The sequence below is a fragment of the Orbicella faveolata genome, unplaced genomic scaffold (assembly GCF_042242905.1).
Source record: "Orbicella faveolata isolate gen_17 unplaced genomic scaffold, um_ofav_v1 contig_2, whole genome shotgun sequence".
NCBI lineage: Eukaryota > Metazoa > Cnidaria > Anthozoa > Scleractinia > Merulinidae > Orbicella > Orbicella faveolata.
The window spans coordinates 9,745,001-9,760,539 of record NW_028301547.1 but is presented as its reverse complement, the minus strand read 5'-3'; the positions used below and the strand labels follow the sequence as shown (position 1 = coordinate 9,760,539).

Here is a 15,539-nt window from a genome sequence, read left to right as displayed (position 1 = left end):
CTAATTACCGATGATGGTGCAATAGCTTGTAAAGTCACCGGCAATGATAGATTCTAATTTTAGTTTCTGTCGACGTGGTATTTACCTTTTTCATTCAGACGACGTGTGGTTAGTTTTCTTTATTGAACTGTACATTCACTACTTGTTTTGTCTGATGCAATGACCGTGAAATCGATAGTGTAGGTATATTTGTAATTGTTTCTTGAATGAATTACACTGAAGTGCAGCTCTGTGAGTTCTTGGTCTGCCCGAATTCCAGTTGCATCAGGTCCCCGGCATTTAGAAGTTACGGATTTCTACCCTCAAGCAAGTCAAACGAGTTGCTCGGAGTTACATGTAATTTTACCCTAGTTGTTTAAATTAACTTTTCTCAAGTCCCGTTAACATTTTCCTTTCCAAACAACGTCGCCGTGTACTGCCGTGGTGCCATTTTACCAGTTTTTATTGCTTTCTCTCGGAACAGAAGGGCTTGGGAAATCAGCTGATAAGCTGTGATCCATCTATCTTTTAAAGAAAAATTGATTTTGTGTTCCGTTATCCCAAACGGAATTTACCGCGAAATCACAATATATTATGCAGGCCTAAGCCGCTGAAGGTCATTGTTGTGGTCGCTTGGAACCAAAACTTCCGCTTAGCGTGTTCTGAACAATCAATGTCATTTATGCACCTTTGTACTTACGCATCACAGATCGCAGGTGTTATTTGAACCCGTTTGATTGACAGTTCCTTCCGCTCTCGGAAATTTTGAGTGAGTGTTACACAGAATTGCTCGCGTCCACACCGCCGGATACTCTACACCTTCTTGTCATTTGTAGCATCCACCCATACATTTACAGATAGCGTTTCGCTGCATTGCACTAACCAAGTTCTCAAGAATGTTCAGGAACCTGAGAAGTCCAGTTGCAGACGGCGAGGTCGAACTGGTCGACGATGGGGATTCAGTGGGCATAAAATACCGACTTCGACGTCATTGCAGCAAATGTCGCCTGTTTGTTCTTGCCCTTGTACTTCTCTTCCTGGCTGGTGTTATATTTGCCGTTGTTTTTATTGTTACTAAGACGTCCAGTTCTGAAGGTATGTGACTTTGGAAATTTAATGATCTGTGGAAACACCTGTGCATGAAACATCAAAAGAAAATTCAATGCTATGTGCACTTGCCGGGACATCTATTAGGGCCCACACCACCTTCTTAAGCTAACGGTTTACTATATCTGGTCCTTAATGCAAATGGTACAGCCAACTCATTCGTAACTTGAAGAGCGAGAGAGACAGGGAAGTGTCTAGGTATGCTTTTCAAACATCCGGGCTTCCTTGACATTTTAATTGATCATTGTTTGATTCAAAAATCTAATCCAGTCATTTCATTCTAAACACTGTCGGTGGCACAGTCAAGACTGAAATTTCTTTGAGTTTGTGTTGGACTTTTCTGTGACAAAAAGTTAAAGCGATGATACTAAACTCTCTAAATACCGTGCTTAATTGTGTCTCGAATTACGCGAGGAATAAAAATCAAGGAAAAACTTAGGAAGTGATAACAGCAGTTGTGTTGTATAGGAGCGGAGTCAGCGGACTGTGCGAGTCTTTTTTTCCTTTATTGCATCAGATAACTAAGGTTTCGAACCTGTCAATCCTGTTGATTGCTAACTGCATGGCCTGTTTAGGTTTTGCATCTTGACACAAATTATGGTTGTCTGCGGCACATGGAAAGTTAGTCATGCGCGACACGGCAGTAGTTTTAATTCAAGGGAAAGCGATAATTGGTGTTATTATACATTGAACTCACCGAGGAGCCCATCTCCTGACTCACTAGCTCTTATTTAATTAGCCGAAAGCGCACCCAGTGAATTTTCGAAATCAGCGCCTGTAACGTCATTTATGCCGAGAGCGACGCCTATTTATAAACCCAGCGCACAAAAGACTATAATGAAATGGTTATAATCGCGGTCGTGCATGCGGCCAGAAACCACTGAATCACTGAAACACTTGTTTGGATTAATTTGGCCACTCACGTGGCGTTTATTTCAAACCATTCAAATGCTAAGGTGTCATATTAATGAATTAAACATCGCTATATTTGATTCAGTGAATAAAGTTGGGGCGAAAAACAGCCAGCCCAGTAAGAGGTAGCGAGAGCAGAGGAGGAGCTCAGGGGATGGTGGAGGGCCGACGAAAGAAAGTAAAGTACGCTTCTAAGGCTAAACAGCTATCACGATCGGCGCTGGCAGAAAAAGGGGAGAGGGTTAGCAGAGCACACGAATTTAAAGCTTGCTCTGCGTGTGGTGTCTAGCCCATTAACGGCTATCTACCTCTGCAGCTTGTACCGTAAGATAAGATAACGCCCCGCCTCAGCATAAAACCCATTATCGCGCTAAGTCAATAATGGGCCATTTATCTATAGATTATACAATGATCATGTCAAGGACACTCAAGGTCACGGGAAATCATGTCATGCACGACAGCGGTGCATGATTTCTAAGGGTAATCATGTCAAGTTCGCGCGCTTAATGTTGCTTGCCATCTGTGAAGAAGGAAAAACATAACTTAAATTTTTTTTGTCGTTCAATCTATAATAAAAAATCATTAGATTCGGTTTTTGCAAGAGATTATCAAGGCAAGAGAGTCAATCCCCCATATAGGTCCTCTAACTAAGGTAATCCCTCTTAAGTTATTTTTAGGCATTGTACCCAGTTCTTCCGCGGATATTACTAGCGCGTTGTGTGGATGCTTTAGTGGAGGATTTGTTTATGTTTCGTTTCGTTCAAAGTAAAGGAAAGTCTCCAACGCTGTGGAAATGTGTTCTTTGATTTTTTGATTGCAAGCAAAGGAGCTTCCGCTCTCGTTATGTTTTAATACATTTTGAAACTCTAATTGGAGTTTAAAATAACAGACGGATGTCTCCTGCACAAACAATAACAACTGAATGAACGGCAGAGAAATGTTTCGACAAACGAGTGCAAAGCAAACAAACGCTCAAACACAAGCTAGGCAACCGAACAAACAGATGGTCGAAAGTGCAGGCAGACGCTCGCTGCCCAAGTAGAAAAAAGCAGTTTAAGCAGCAACGGCAACCACGCCAAAAACAACGTCGATTGAAAAACGACTTAATATTTATATTCAACCTACGAAGCTCCCGAGAATTTAGATTCATTCAGTTTGTCTATACTGTCAGAAATATCCCAAACAGAATGTGTAAGACAGCTTCAAAATTCGAAAAAGAAATTTTCAAAATTGGCCTTCGTATAGTCACGTTCTCTCGAGTATGCATAATGTGGCTATTTCACGTTGTTGTTTTGTGACCTTTTGTAAACAACGGCAGAGAAATGAACAAAGAATTATAACGCATGCTTACACTGCCATTGTACTCGTTGCCGTTGCCGTTGACGTTTGCTCAATTAAACCCAATAAACGGCAAAATAATGAACAGCCAAACGAGCATAAAACAAACGAAAGCCCAGCCGAACGAAAAGGCGGCTAAGGGTTCAGAAAACGTCTCTGGTATGAAACGAAACCAAAACATATAAAATGACGTTCCTGCCATTTCGTCTCAGGTAGTTTCGAGAAAGTCGCTTCGGCTGTCCACTCATCGCGCGAGGAACATCCTCGGAAGAACTGGGTACCATGTCTAAAAATAACTTAAGGGGGATTACCTTGGGTAGAAGGCCTATATGGGGGATTCACTCTCTTACCTTGATAATCTCTTGGTTTTTGTGATATCCAGAATAATCAAGGTCTCGGTAAGGGTTATCAGCCTCAGCCTTCGGCTTCGACTGAGAACCCCAACTTCGACTTTGATTGTTCTGAATATCACAAACACCTCATCCTGTTTTTATGAGCTAGAGATTTCTATGAGGCGATAGTTGATTCGGCCTTCGGCCTCATCAACTATCGCCTCATAGAAATTGAGAGCGAATAACCTAATTGTTTTAGTAGAATTCTAACTATAATTAACGCAAATAACGATTTCCAATTATTTTTCTACGCATTATTGAACTTTACGCTTAAACAAAATCGCACGTATTGAATTTTCCTTGGTAAATTTGCAGCTGTTTACGCACGAGCACCCGCTTTTTCGAGTTTTTAAAGTCAAGAAACCGTTAATGTCCTTCTTTTAGTCTTCTCAGGAACTTAATTATCCATTTACATCTAACGCGCGTTAAGAGAATGTTTTCATGGGGGATATAAAGGCGTGTATGACCACCTGGGATTGTTCTTTTCTGGATCCACTCCTAGATTTCCGAAACCTGCAGTGATTTAATAATAACTTTAGCGGGATTAGCTTAGGGGTAAGGTCTTTTTCGGGGAATTAATTCTCTTACCCTTCATTCTCTTTTGAAATAGAATGATAGGTAATCTCTGCACGTGCGTTATAAATCATTGGTCTTAAGCGGGTCTCTGCAAAATAACGCAAAATAGTCGCATGATATGATTCTCTGCATTAATATTTCAATCTGGAACTGAACGTTACGTTTTCATGCCGAGCTAATACACATTAACTAGATCTGGATATTAAATCTCCAGTTGAAGAAAACAGGTGACATGTGTCATTCAACATTCTCTAGAGTCCCCGCGAAACCCGCATGTGTTTTCACTCTAAGCGGGGGCTATTGTTCATTTAGCCAATTAAACTCTTGCGATGTCGACCTGGAGAGATTTTATGGAAGAATTGTATCAGGTCTAGTGTTTTTGTCTTGCTTTTTATTTTTCATGCGACCATAACAAACACGTACTCAGGAACTCTCTTCCTCCATACAGCCCGAACTCAGGTTACACGGTGATTAGTCATTTGATCTAGTTAGCATAGATTTTTACGATTTGTTAAACACAGGAAGACGCGAAATGAAAATTCGAATTTTGTACTCGATCTGACTCCATACCGTGGGTAAGCCCGCGAGTAGGCCCTCGTTTTTGAGGCACTGGAAGGATGGTGATACGGAAGCCCCAAAGGGACATCCACTTTTGAAAAATGGGAGTTCGTTTTTCGAGATTAAGAATTTGCTTTTTCGAAAATGGGAGTTTGTTTTACGAAAATGCGAGTTTGTTTTACGAAAATGGGAGTTTGTTTTTTCGAAAATGGGAGTTTGTTTTAGGAAAATGGGAGTTTGTTTTTCGGAAATGAGAGTTTGTTTTACGAAAATGGGGGTTAGTTTTTTTTAAAAATGGGAGTTTGTTCTACGAAAATGGGAGTTTGTTTTGCGAAAATGGGGGTTTGTTTTGCGAAAATGGGAGTTTGTTTTTCGAAAATGGGAGTTTGTTTTCTCGAAAATGGGAGGGTTTTTTTGATGATGAAAATGATTGACAGGCCAAACACCACTCCTATTGGTCAAGATAGAGCTAGCCAATGGCGTAATGTAAAGTTTTCAATCCTTATTTGTTTGAAGCTCGACCTCGTTGTTTTGTGTGTCTTTGACGACATTTCAGTGTAAAATAGGGTTGACTGGCCTTCACGACTTCTACGGTTCGTGATACTTGTACATTTGCCGTTCTCTGTTCGGTCACTCGACCCGGCTTTGTTTTGGTCGCTTCTCTCGTGTTTATGAAGGGCACTTCATGCTGTGTTATAAGGAGTAATTCTTATTTATGTCATTTTTAGGTGATTTTTGTTTAGGAGGGGTCCACTGAAAACCGCCATTGGCGAGTTGGATTCCCTCACTAAATATTATTATTATTATTATTATTATTATTATTATTATTATTATTATTGTCATTATTATTTAAGTAGAGTTGAGCCGTTAGATCGTGCTATGGCAAATTTTTATAGGTCATAGGTCGGCATGATTTCCGCTGTTATCTGCATGTCACTTCGTCGAGTTTGACACCTCTGTAATTTGCCATGTGTTTATACATTGTTTTGGCTCATTTATATTGCAAGCTATGTTGTTAAATCTCCAAGTATTTGCTTTTAAGGACCAAAATACGAAATTTACCGTGAACATGTTGCTTACACCCATTCTATATTGTGACGCCTGGCCCGGCTGTAATTAAAACTGTTTGCAAGTACAGTAGTCAGTAGAGATTGTTGTCACGGATATCATATTTGCCCTCGTACGTTTTTCTTCGGAGACGCCGTAGCTTTACTTCAAGAAAGCTATACGTTTATCTTGAGACATTTTAATGTTTTTTGCAGCTATCTGATCGAGCTTATGTTTCTCAAGCTCGATGTTTATGTCTAATCCTCCTTTGGTCGTTCTGGCACCACATGATTCAAATGTAGCTATTCACGCGCAAACAAATCAGGATCGAAAAGTACATTACGCCATTGGCTAGCTCTATCTTGACCAATAGGAGTCGTGTTTGGCCTGTCAATCATTTTTATCATCATTCTCATTTTCGTAAAACAAACTCCCATTTTCGAAAAACCAAACTCACATTTTCGTAAACCAAACTCCCATTTTCGTAAAACAAACTCCCATTTTCGTAAAACAAGGCTCCCATTTTCGAAATACAAACTCCCGTTTTCGAAAAACAAACTCCCATTTTCGAAATACAAACTCCCGTTTTCGAAAAGCAAACTCCCATTTTCGTGAAGCAAACTCCCATTTTCGAAAAAACGAACTCCCATTTTCGAAAAACAAACTTCCATTTTCGTAAAACAAACTTCCATTTTCGTAAAACAAACTCCCATTTTCGTAAAACAAGGCTCCCATTTTCGAAATACAAACTCCCGTTTTCGAAAAACAAACTCCCATTTTCGAAATACAAACTCCCGTTTTCGAAAAGCAAACTTCCGTTTTCGTAAAACAAACTCCCATTTTCGAAAAGCAAACTCCCATTTTCGAAAAACAAACTCCCATTTTCGTAAAGCAAACTCCCATTTTCGAAAAAACGAACTCCCATTTTCGAAAAACAAACTTCCATTTTCGTAAAACAAACTCCCATTTTCGAAAAACAAACTCCCATTTTCGAAAACCAAACTCCCATTTTCGAAAATCAAACTCCCATTTTCGTAAAACTAACTCCCATTTTCGAAAAACAAACTCCCATTTTCGAAAAGCAAACTCCCATTTACAAAAAAAAAAATACCATTTTTAAGAAGTGGATGTCCCTTTGGGGCTTCCGTATGGTGAAGTCTCAAAATGACCCCGCGGTTAAAGCTAATCTACCCGCCAGCTCGTAATTCGCTGGCGCAAAGACCCACATAGGGCGGAAATCAAATCCAGGCTGCTCGCCTAACGTGGGCTGGCCTTTCAGGTTGTTCCAAGTATTTGTTGGTGCAAATTCAAAGCCTGGACAAAATTATCTTTCTACGAAATTTTTTGAACTGCTGAACTATGAGAACATCTGGTCGTTTGCAGTAAAATATACTTCCCCTGTTCAGTCTGTACGTCTTACTTAATTTAGTTCTTTAAGCTATTGCCGGTCGGTTGGAAAAACTTCTGTAGCTTCAATGTTTTGATTTAATACAGTGCTTTTACTTCTAGGGCAGTCGCCGATTTCAACCACTTCGACAAGAACTTCGCCACACCACCACCCCAATATGACGACGAAACTACCCACAGAGCGACCCACAGAGCGACCCACAGAGCGACCCACAGAGCGACCCACGGCACCACCCACACCGTCTGAAGGTTTGTTTTACATTTTGATGTTAAAGTAACCTGTTTAGAGCTCGGTTAAACTGCATCTACAACTTCCGGAGCTTTAAACACAGGCAAATATTTACAGAGAACTTACCAAATCAAGTTGGCTCATTGTGTGTTTCAAAAGAGCATAGTTGTTATAGTAAGTTTACAAGGAAGGTCAGCCAGTCCTTATTGCAGAGACAATGTATTAGCTTAACTTGTTAACAATTTGTCGTAATTTCTTCCAAGTCATTTCCAATCAGTTGGACAAGAATGTGGATCCATGTGACGACTTTTATTCCTACGCATGCGGAGGGTTCTTCAAAACCCATCATCTCAGTGCGGAACAGAGTAGCGAGACTGGCTTCACTATCGTGAACGACGACAACATGGAGGTTTTACGACAAGCTATGGAGACTGCTGCCTCGAACTATTCAAAGGTTTGGCACGAGTAGTCTAGGACGCTTAACCAGATGCAAACCAACCAGAACGTAGAATGTTTGGAATGGATCAATCAGAAAGCCGGATTTGCTCATCTACACTAAAACATAGCTGACTTGAAATTTTGCTAGTTTTCACTGTAACGCCATCAAAACTAAAAATCGTGACCACTCAATAAATTGAGTGAAGAATCTGGATGTGATAGATGACTGACATGTAAAAATAGACTTTACTAAGATTTAGGTCTGTGCGGGTTTTCATTCCGGCGTTATTTGAAAAGTGTTGTAGGCAAATTTGCAGGGCTTTGCATTTATACAGGTTGGTATGTGCCAGTTGTATATTGAACTGATACGTCTTGTAGTTCAAGAACCAATCAGATTGATGGCGTGACAGTGAAGACCAGCATGATTTGGTTCAACTGATTAAGGCTTGTTAAATGCCATCTTGTCTTGTAGAGTTCATCTATCGTGAAAACTGCCAAGATCTACGATACATGTATAGATACTGCTGCTATTGAGCGTCGAGGGATTTCGCCTTTGGAAAACTTGATAAAGCAGTATGGCGGCTGGACAGTGACTGGGGATGGAATGAACTCGTGGACAGTGACAGAGAAAATGGGCGCCGTTCTAAGAGACTTGAATGTGCAGACCTTGCTTTCCGTATCCGTTCGTACAGACCTGCAGGACTCAAACCAACACATTCTAAGTGTGAGTATAATTATAATATTTACTGCTGTGTGTTCGATTTTATTATCATGGTATGTAAATCAGCGGTGGATTGGGATTTAGTGAGGTAAGTTATGGTAAGGTTTGTTAGGGCAATGTAGATTATGGCACGTGGAAAGATAGGGTAGGGTACGATGCGGCGCTTGGGAAGGGTAGGTATGGTAGGGAAGGACAAGGTAAGATTTGGTAGGGTAGGGTTGGGTTAGCCAGGTTAGTCAACAACAACGTCGACAATAAGATTTATTTACATAGACATAAATTCCTACAACATTGCGAAAGCGTAAGATAATTAAATAACTTCAATAAATGCTATACCACAAAAAAAAAATAATAATAATAAAATAAAAAAAATAAGAACACAAAAACTAACAGCACTTACAAGAAAAAATGACACTGAACAAAAGTTTGAGAATAATTCGTCTCGCATATTATTATATTAGTTGGATTGCATTGTTTTAGATGTAACATATCAAATACGAGAGACAGTGTTTGACCACATTTCCAAACTGACCGACAAGAGAGTTGAAATTAAACGCTTCGGAGTATATTTGACTGGCTTTGAGGTGTTTGATGTATCTTCTCAATGGAAACTTAAATTGAGGAGAATACGAAGAAATAAAATCGTAAAAATCTTTGCCAACTAAGGTCATATATCCAAACACCTTCACGGTCTTGATTTTCCTTGTTTAAACTTGATGAATTATCTACGCGCTTACATCATTGAATCATGAATTTCTTGACTAGAGTTAGAGTGAATTGAGAGCCGGTCGCGCGATCGAAATGGCTAACTAAAGTTGTTTATGATGACCTCAGTTAATAATAGCGTTGATGCGACCAGAGCCAGTATAACAATAACAACAAGCAGCTTTATTTCCATGACTTTAATTTATGCGACTTAGAGAAACAGAAAATAACAATAATGTGAGAAAAAAGAAAGAAGCAAATCAAGTGCAAATTTGCACATCAGTGCAAATTTGATAATACATTTCTGCGTAAATCTAAGCACGTGGAAATTCAGCAGAATTCATTAATTTCTTGGTAGCTTCTCCATCTGTTGGAGACAATTATTGAAAGGGTAGGGAAGGCGGTGTAGGGCATGGTATGATGGCATCATGAATTCCACCTGGAATTTCTAAAGTAGAGTAACTTACTCATCTTCAAGTCTATTTTCATTCTTGTCTTGTGTTGTTGTTGTTTTTTCAGATCAGTTTCTCCTCGTTGGGACTGGGTATTGGCTATTATTTTGATTACTCAAGTGAGGGCGTAAAGGTTTGTAAGAAAGATTTTATTATGGGTCGCAAGTCGTCGGGGAAATAATCGAACTCGTGTCGGTGAATGAAATTAAAGTCTGTATGAGCGTAGAAAAGGTGTGATATTTAAGTGAAATTTAAACAAAACTAAAAGTACCTAAGTACAAAATATCGCTGGTAAGTACAGTTACAGAGCTTACACTCTATGCATGCTGCAGTATATAACTCCATGATTCTTCGTTCATAATCGACCTAGCAATAATAACTTTTACAAGTGAACTAAAAACTGCGAATATCACCGATTTTGAGGCTTATAAGCCTCGCGTCACTTTGTCATTCAATCAGTAATAAACCCAAAACAATTCGCGACACGCTCGGACACATTTGCCCGCGCTTTACATCGTCTGCGTCGGATACTTTGAGGTTTGATTCATTAACTCGATTCTGTGTAATTTGTGATTGTCAGAGTGATAACTTTCCTTCTATAACAAAAGCCGTTTTTGTCATTATTCAAACTACAGATCCGGGAGGCGTACAAAACATACATGAAAACCATAGCACGTCTTCTTGGAGGAGGGGTGGATTCCTATCGGAAGATGATGGATATCTATGATTTTGAGGCCAAAATTGCTCAGGTAAATTTATGAAAATCTGCAATTTAGCATTGATAGGTTAAACTAGTTGACAAAATAACGTTGGTGTTTACTGTGAAATGAACAAAGACTTTAAGAGTCACTGACTGGAAATATCGACAATGGCTGGCCAGGTTGGAAAAATCGAAAATCCTGAAACTTTGCCTAAAGAACGCTTTTAGGGAGCCACTTTCGAAAATAGTATTCCGATTTTCTTAGAATTTAAAGTCTTCGAGAAATTCGCAAAAAACGAAAATATAGCTTTTTGCCTCATTAAATGTACAAAAAATATCTGGAAAATTGACAAAGTTCTCGGTATTCGCATTGAAACAATTTACAAAACTAGAACTTGGGCTAAACTTAGCATAAGTGCTTTACTTTTCTTCTTTCTAACAATAGGAAGTTTTAAAATTTTCAAGCATTTTGAAGGATTCCGTCGACCGTTAAAGAATTGCCTTCTAAAGCCCCTATGAAAACGGTAAAATATGCGTAGTTTTACGGGCTTAAAACGCATCTTGGTATGTCCGATATGGAACTAAAACAAGTACTGTGCAAAAGAGTGTCGTTTCTACTATAATAATATGGAAAAAAATTTCTGGGCAATCGAGGTTTACACAGGTAAAATGCAAAAGTTCGCGACAATCTCTTCTCAAATTTGCATAATGCGGTATGTGCAAAGAACTCTATTGTTGAGCATTCTAGTCTGTTTTTCTTCCATTTGTAGGCCTTGCTTTGTGGGAAATATACAAAAAGAGAGTTGATCCATGTCGTTATTACAACATTGTTTCATTATTTCACGCAAGGTACATAAAACTACAGGCAAAGCCCAAAATATAAGTTCAAACACGCTACATGTATAACGTGACTGGCGTCACGTAATGTTTATTTTTAGTTAGCTCCGATTGGAATTACTAGATTATTGAGGTTTAGACACTTGCTTATAATTGAGACACAGCAGGGTTTGTCTTTCCCGTTTATATACACTTGATTAGTCTGTAAATATTCGAAAGGAGACTGGTCTTTTAAAGTATTTTTTAACCATTGTGTGTCGATTTTGATCTTGATGGAAAACGGATTAATTAGAAGCACTAAATGAAACGAAGAGGTTTTATTAACGTGATCCAGCAAGACCAAGGAAGCAGGTTTTCTTGAAAAATAGAGTAAGACTATTTGATGTCTATCCCGCGATCTGACCTCGGTTGGAATTCGGCCTAGTCCAAACGTCGTGCTTCTGCCGTGCCGAACTCAAATAAATTTGGCCCGGCAGTGGCATGACAAAGAGCTATTAAAGATTCAAACGTCGAATTTAATTCATTCGCGCAGAAGATCGGAAGAAGTTTGCTTTGCTGAAGACCTTTTTAAATGCTAGAAAGCAACTGCAGCTGATGCAGCAGAATATGAATTCACAGGGACGGCGGAGTCTTTTTTCAAGTAAAAGAAAGGTGCGGGGCTTAAAAACGAGCGGTGCCGGCGCAAGTTTGTGGAGGGGTCTCGGGGCATCCTCCCCCCAAAAAACCTTTTTAAGTCTAGGGGCTCGGAAATGGTATTTTTGACATTTTCCGTGGTGTAGTTCTTAAGAAAATCAACCTAGTGGATGAACTATAAAATGACAGTTACCTTTAGTGCATTTACAGCAATGTATTTTGAAGGTATTGTGAGCTTGATACATCTTTCCCAGCCCTCCATGATATATGACGGCCTTAGTACTGACTGACCTGCGCTTTTACTCAAGCCTCCCCGAGTGTGGGAAGGAAGTGCACGCTGCGGAAAGGTTAAAACTATGTAAACATGAAAAGCTTCCTACAGATTTGGTACGAGGTTGTAGCTTTGTGAATTCTTGGTAAATCTGTAGTCAACCAGACTTTTTTCGTTTTCTTTTCCTTCTTCTTTATTTCTTCATTTGTACCTCATACTAAAACAAAATAAACTGTCATTCCCTGGTTCAGTTCGGCACGTGCATGGCAAGAGCACGCCCTTCGAAGCCAAGTCGCGCTAATGCCGTGCGGAACGGCATTAGGCCTGCCGTGCTATAGCTGGTTTTCATATGACGTCACAAAAAATTCAAACTGCAAAACTATTGATCTTCCTGAGATTTTACTTAAATGATGTATAAGAGCAGCTGAAAACTAATATTCATACAAATTTTCGCTCCGAATGGGTTCTTGGTTTTGTGATACACTACGCTTGAATTTCTAAGCTTTTGCGTGACGCGGCATTTACATGACGGCCTAGAGAGCTACCATGATGGTTAAAAAAAGTGACTTATTTAGGGGAATTTGGCTATCTGAAAAGTTCATGTCTTAGAGAAAGTATCATTTTAATGTTTTAGAGTTCCTCGAGGGATAAATTCACGCTTTTGTAGCAAAACTCAGTGACAGATGTTTCTGTTGGTTTCCGGCCGCCATGTTGGTGCCTATACGGATGGGCGCCAGCATGGCGTCTCCGTACAAATCTCTATAAATTTGAGTAAAACATTTCTCCGCATATCTTGCATAAGAAAAATTGCTGTGACCAGAATCTTGGCGAGCGTCTTTGCATATTTACCTTCTTTCATTTCCCAGATTCTGGACTTAATCTATTGAACGGTTTTGATTTTTATTTTGATCTATTTTGAATGGCGTGACACTGAAAACCAGCAATAAGTAGTCGCGCCGACTTTAATTCAGCCTGCCGAACTGAGTGAATGCATGGTTTCAAACGTCGTGCTACTGCCGCGCTTGAGTCGAAGTTCTCGGTATTCGCATTGAAACAATTTACAAGACTAGAACACGGGATAAACTAAGCATATTGAAAACTTTATAACAAAAATTGCGTAATTTTACGGGCTTAAAAAGCGTTTTAGCCCAAAATCGTTTTTTTGCCCAATATCGGGTCGAAATAAATACTTTGATTAACTTTTGGTCTTCTTCAATCAGTATTTGGAACAAAAAAACTGGGCAGTAAGAACGCGCGCCAGCAAACACAAACGTCACTAATTTTATTTAAAGGCTAGGAGAACTTTTTTGCATAATTGTCGAAAATTGAGAAGTCTCTTCATAGAATGACTACTCGATATATTTCTAACAGTGCTGTTTTGTCGTTGTTGGTGCCTTCAATTACTTAGCCTTAATAGTTTCCAAATAATTAAAAAAGAGAGAAAATCGATCGTTAAACTGACAACCGTTTACACAACACATTATCCCCTGTCATATTTTTCGGCTCAATCCCCGTAAAAGGTATCGCAAAAGCTCTCGCGGTGGACCTTTTGAAGAGTAACCCCGAGCACCTCCGTTATTTTTATATGAGTCTCGATTTCAAACAGACTTACTCTCTTACTCTATTTTTCAAGAAAACTTGCTTCCTTGGTCTAGCTGGATCACGCTAATAAAACCTCTTCTTTTCATTTCGTGTATTTAATTGATTCGTTTTCCATCAAGATCAAAATCGAGACACATGCTAAAATTTACTTTAAAAGACCACTCTCCTTTCGAATATTTGCAGACTAATCGAGTGTATATAAACGGGAAAGACAAACCCTGCAATGTTTCCATTATAAGCAAGTGTCTAAACCTCAATTATCTAGTAATTCCAATTGGAGCTAACTGAAAATAAATATTACGTGACGCCAGTCACGTTATACATGTAGCGTGTTTGAACTTATATGTTGGGCTTCGTCCGTAGTTTTATGTACCTTGCGTGAAATAATGAAACAATGTTGTAATAACGGCATGGATCAACTCTTTGTTTGTATATTTCCCACAAAGCAAGGGCCACAAATGGAAGAAAAACAGACTAGAGTGCTCAACAGTAGAGTTCTTTGCACATACCGCATTATGCAAATTTGAGAAGAGACTGTCGCGAACTTTTGCATTTACCTGTGTAAACCTCGATTGCCCAGAAATTTTTTTCCATATTATTATAGTAGAAACGACACTCTTTTGCACAGTACTTGTTTTAGTTCCATATCGGACATACCAAGATGCGTTTTAAGCCCGTAAAACTACGCATATTTTACCGTTTTCATAGGGGCTTTAGAAGGCAATTCTTTAACGGTCGACGGAATCCTTCAAAATGCTTGAAAATTTTAAAATTTCCTATTGTTAGATAGAAGAAAAGTAAAGCACTTATGCTAAGTTTAGCCCAAGTTCTAGTTTTGTAAATTGTTTCAATGCGAATACCGAGAACCGTTGTCAATTTTCCAGATATTTTTTGTATATTTAATGAGGCAAAAAGCTATATTTTCGTTTTTTGCGAATTTCTCGAAGACTTTAAATTCTAAGAAAATCGGAATACTATTTTCGAAAGTGGCTCCCTAAAAGCGTTCTTTAGGCAAAGTTTCAGGATTTTCGATTTTTCCAACCTGGCCAGCCATTGTCGATATTTTCAGTCAGCGACTCTTAAAGCGGCTTACAAATTATGCAATTTGATGTTAAACTGAACTTCTCAATTTATTTCATTCTTTCTCCCCATTTTTTTTTTCAGTCAGTGAATCCAGATAGAATCTCCGGGGATATAATAGAATCACTCAGGGATGACCACCGCTCAGGGCGATCTCTGGACTCTTTGGACAAAACATTAGTTGACTTTTGTACGGACTCAACTTTCAGTGTACGTAAAACAGCAATTCCCTGTTCATGACATGATTCAACATTCACCGCGTATCGAGTCGAATCGTCAAGTACCTCAGGCGAATCGACTCAAGTTTATTGTCACGATTTAAGAACTAGGAAGGTTCATGTATGATTATTTCATAGGTGTTAGTGTCACGTAACGTTTATCTTCTCCGCGCGAATCGAGTCGAATCGTCAAGTTTGTTGTCACGTTTTAAGAGCGAGGAAGGTTCATGTATCATTATTGTTCTCGGGTCTTAGTGTCACGTGGTGTTTATCTTCTCCGCGCGAATCGAGTCGAATCGTCAAGTTTGTTGTCACGTTTTAAGAGCGAGGAAGGTTC

General features: G+C 39.2%; 1 protein-coding gene across 1 annotated transcript in view; it reads left to right on the top strand.

Annotated features, from left to right (window-relative positions):
- Positions 1 to 742: 742 nt before the first annotated feature.
- The window catches only part of LOC110051091 (endothelin-converting enzyme homolog), a 27,655-nt gene continuing 12,858 nt past the window's right edge, over positions 743 to 15,539 (top strand). Inside the window, exons 1-7 of the mRNA XM_089289490.1 lie at positions 743 to 1,074; positions 7,419 to 7,565; positions 7,809 to 7,999; positions 8,456 to 8,707; positions 9,929 to 9,994; positions 10,497 to 10,610; positions 15,069 to 15,194. Of these exons, the coding sequence (XP_089145616.1) occupies positions 876 to 1,074; positions 7,419 to 7,565; positions 7,809 to 7,999; positions 8,456 to 8,707; positions 9,929 to 9,994; positions 10,497 to 10,610; positions 15,069 to 15,194 (1,095 nt within the window). The 5' untranslated portion in view covers positions 743 to 875. The remainder of the gene's footprint in view (positions 1,075 to 7,418; positions 7,566 to 7,808; positions 8,000 to 8,455; positions 8,708 to 9,928; positions 9,995 to 10,496; positions 10,611 to 15,068; positions 15,195 to 15,539) is intronic.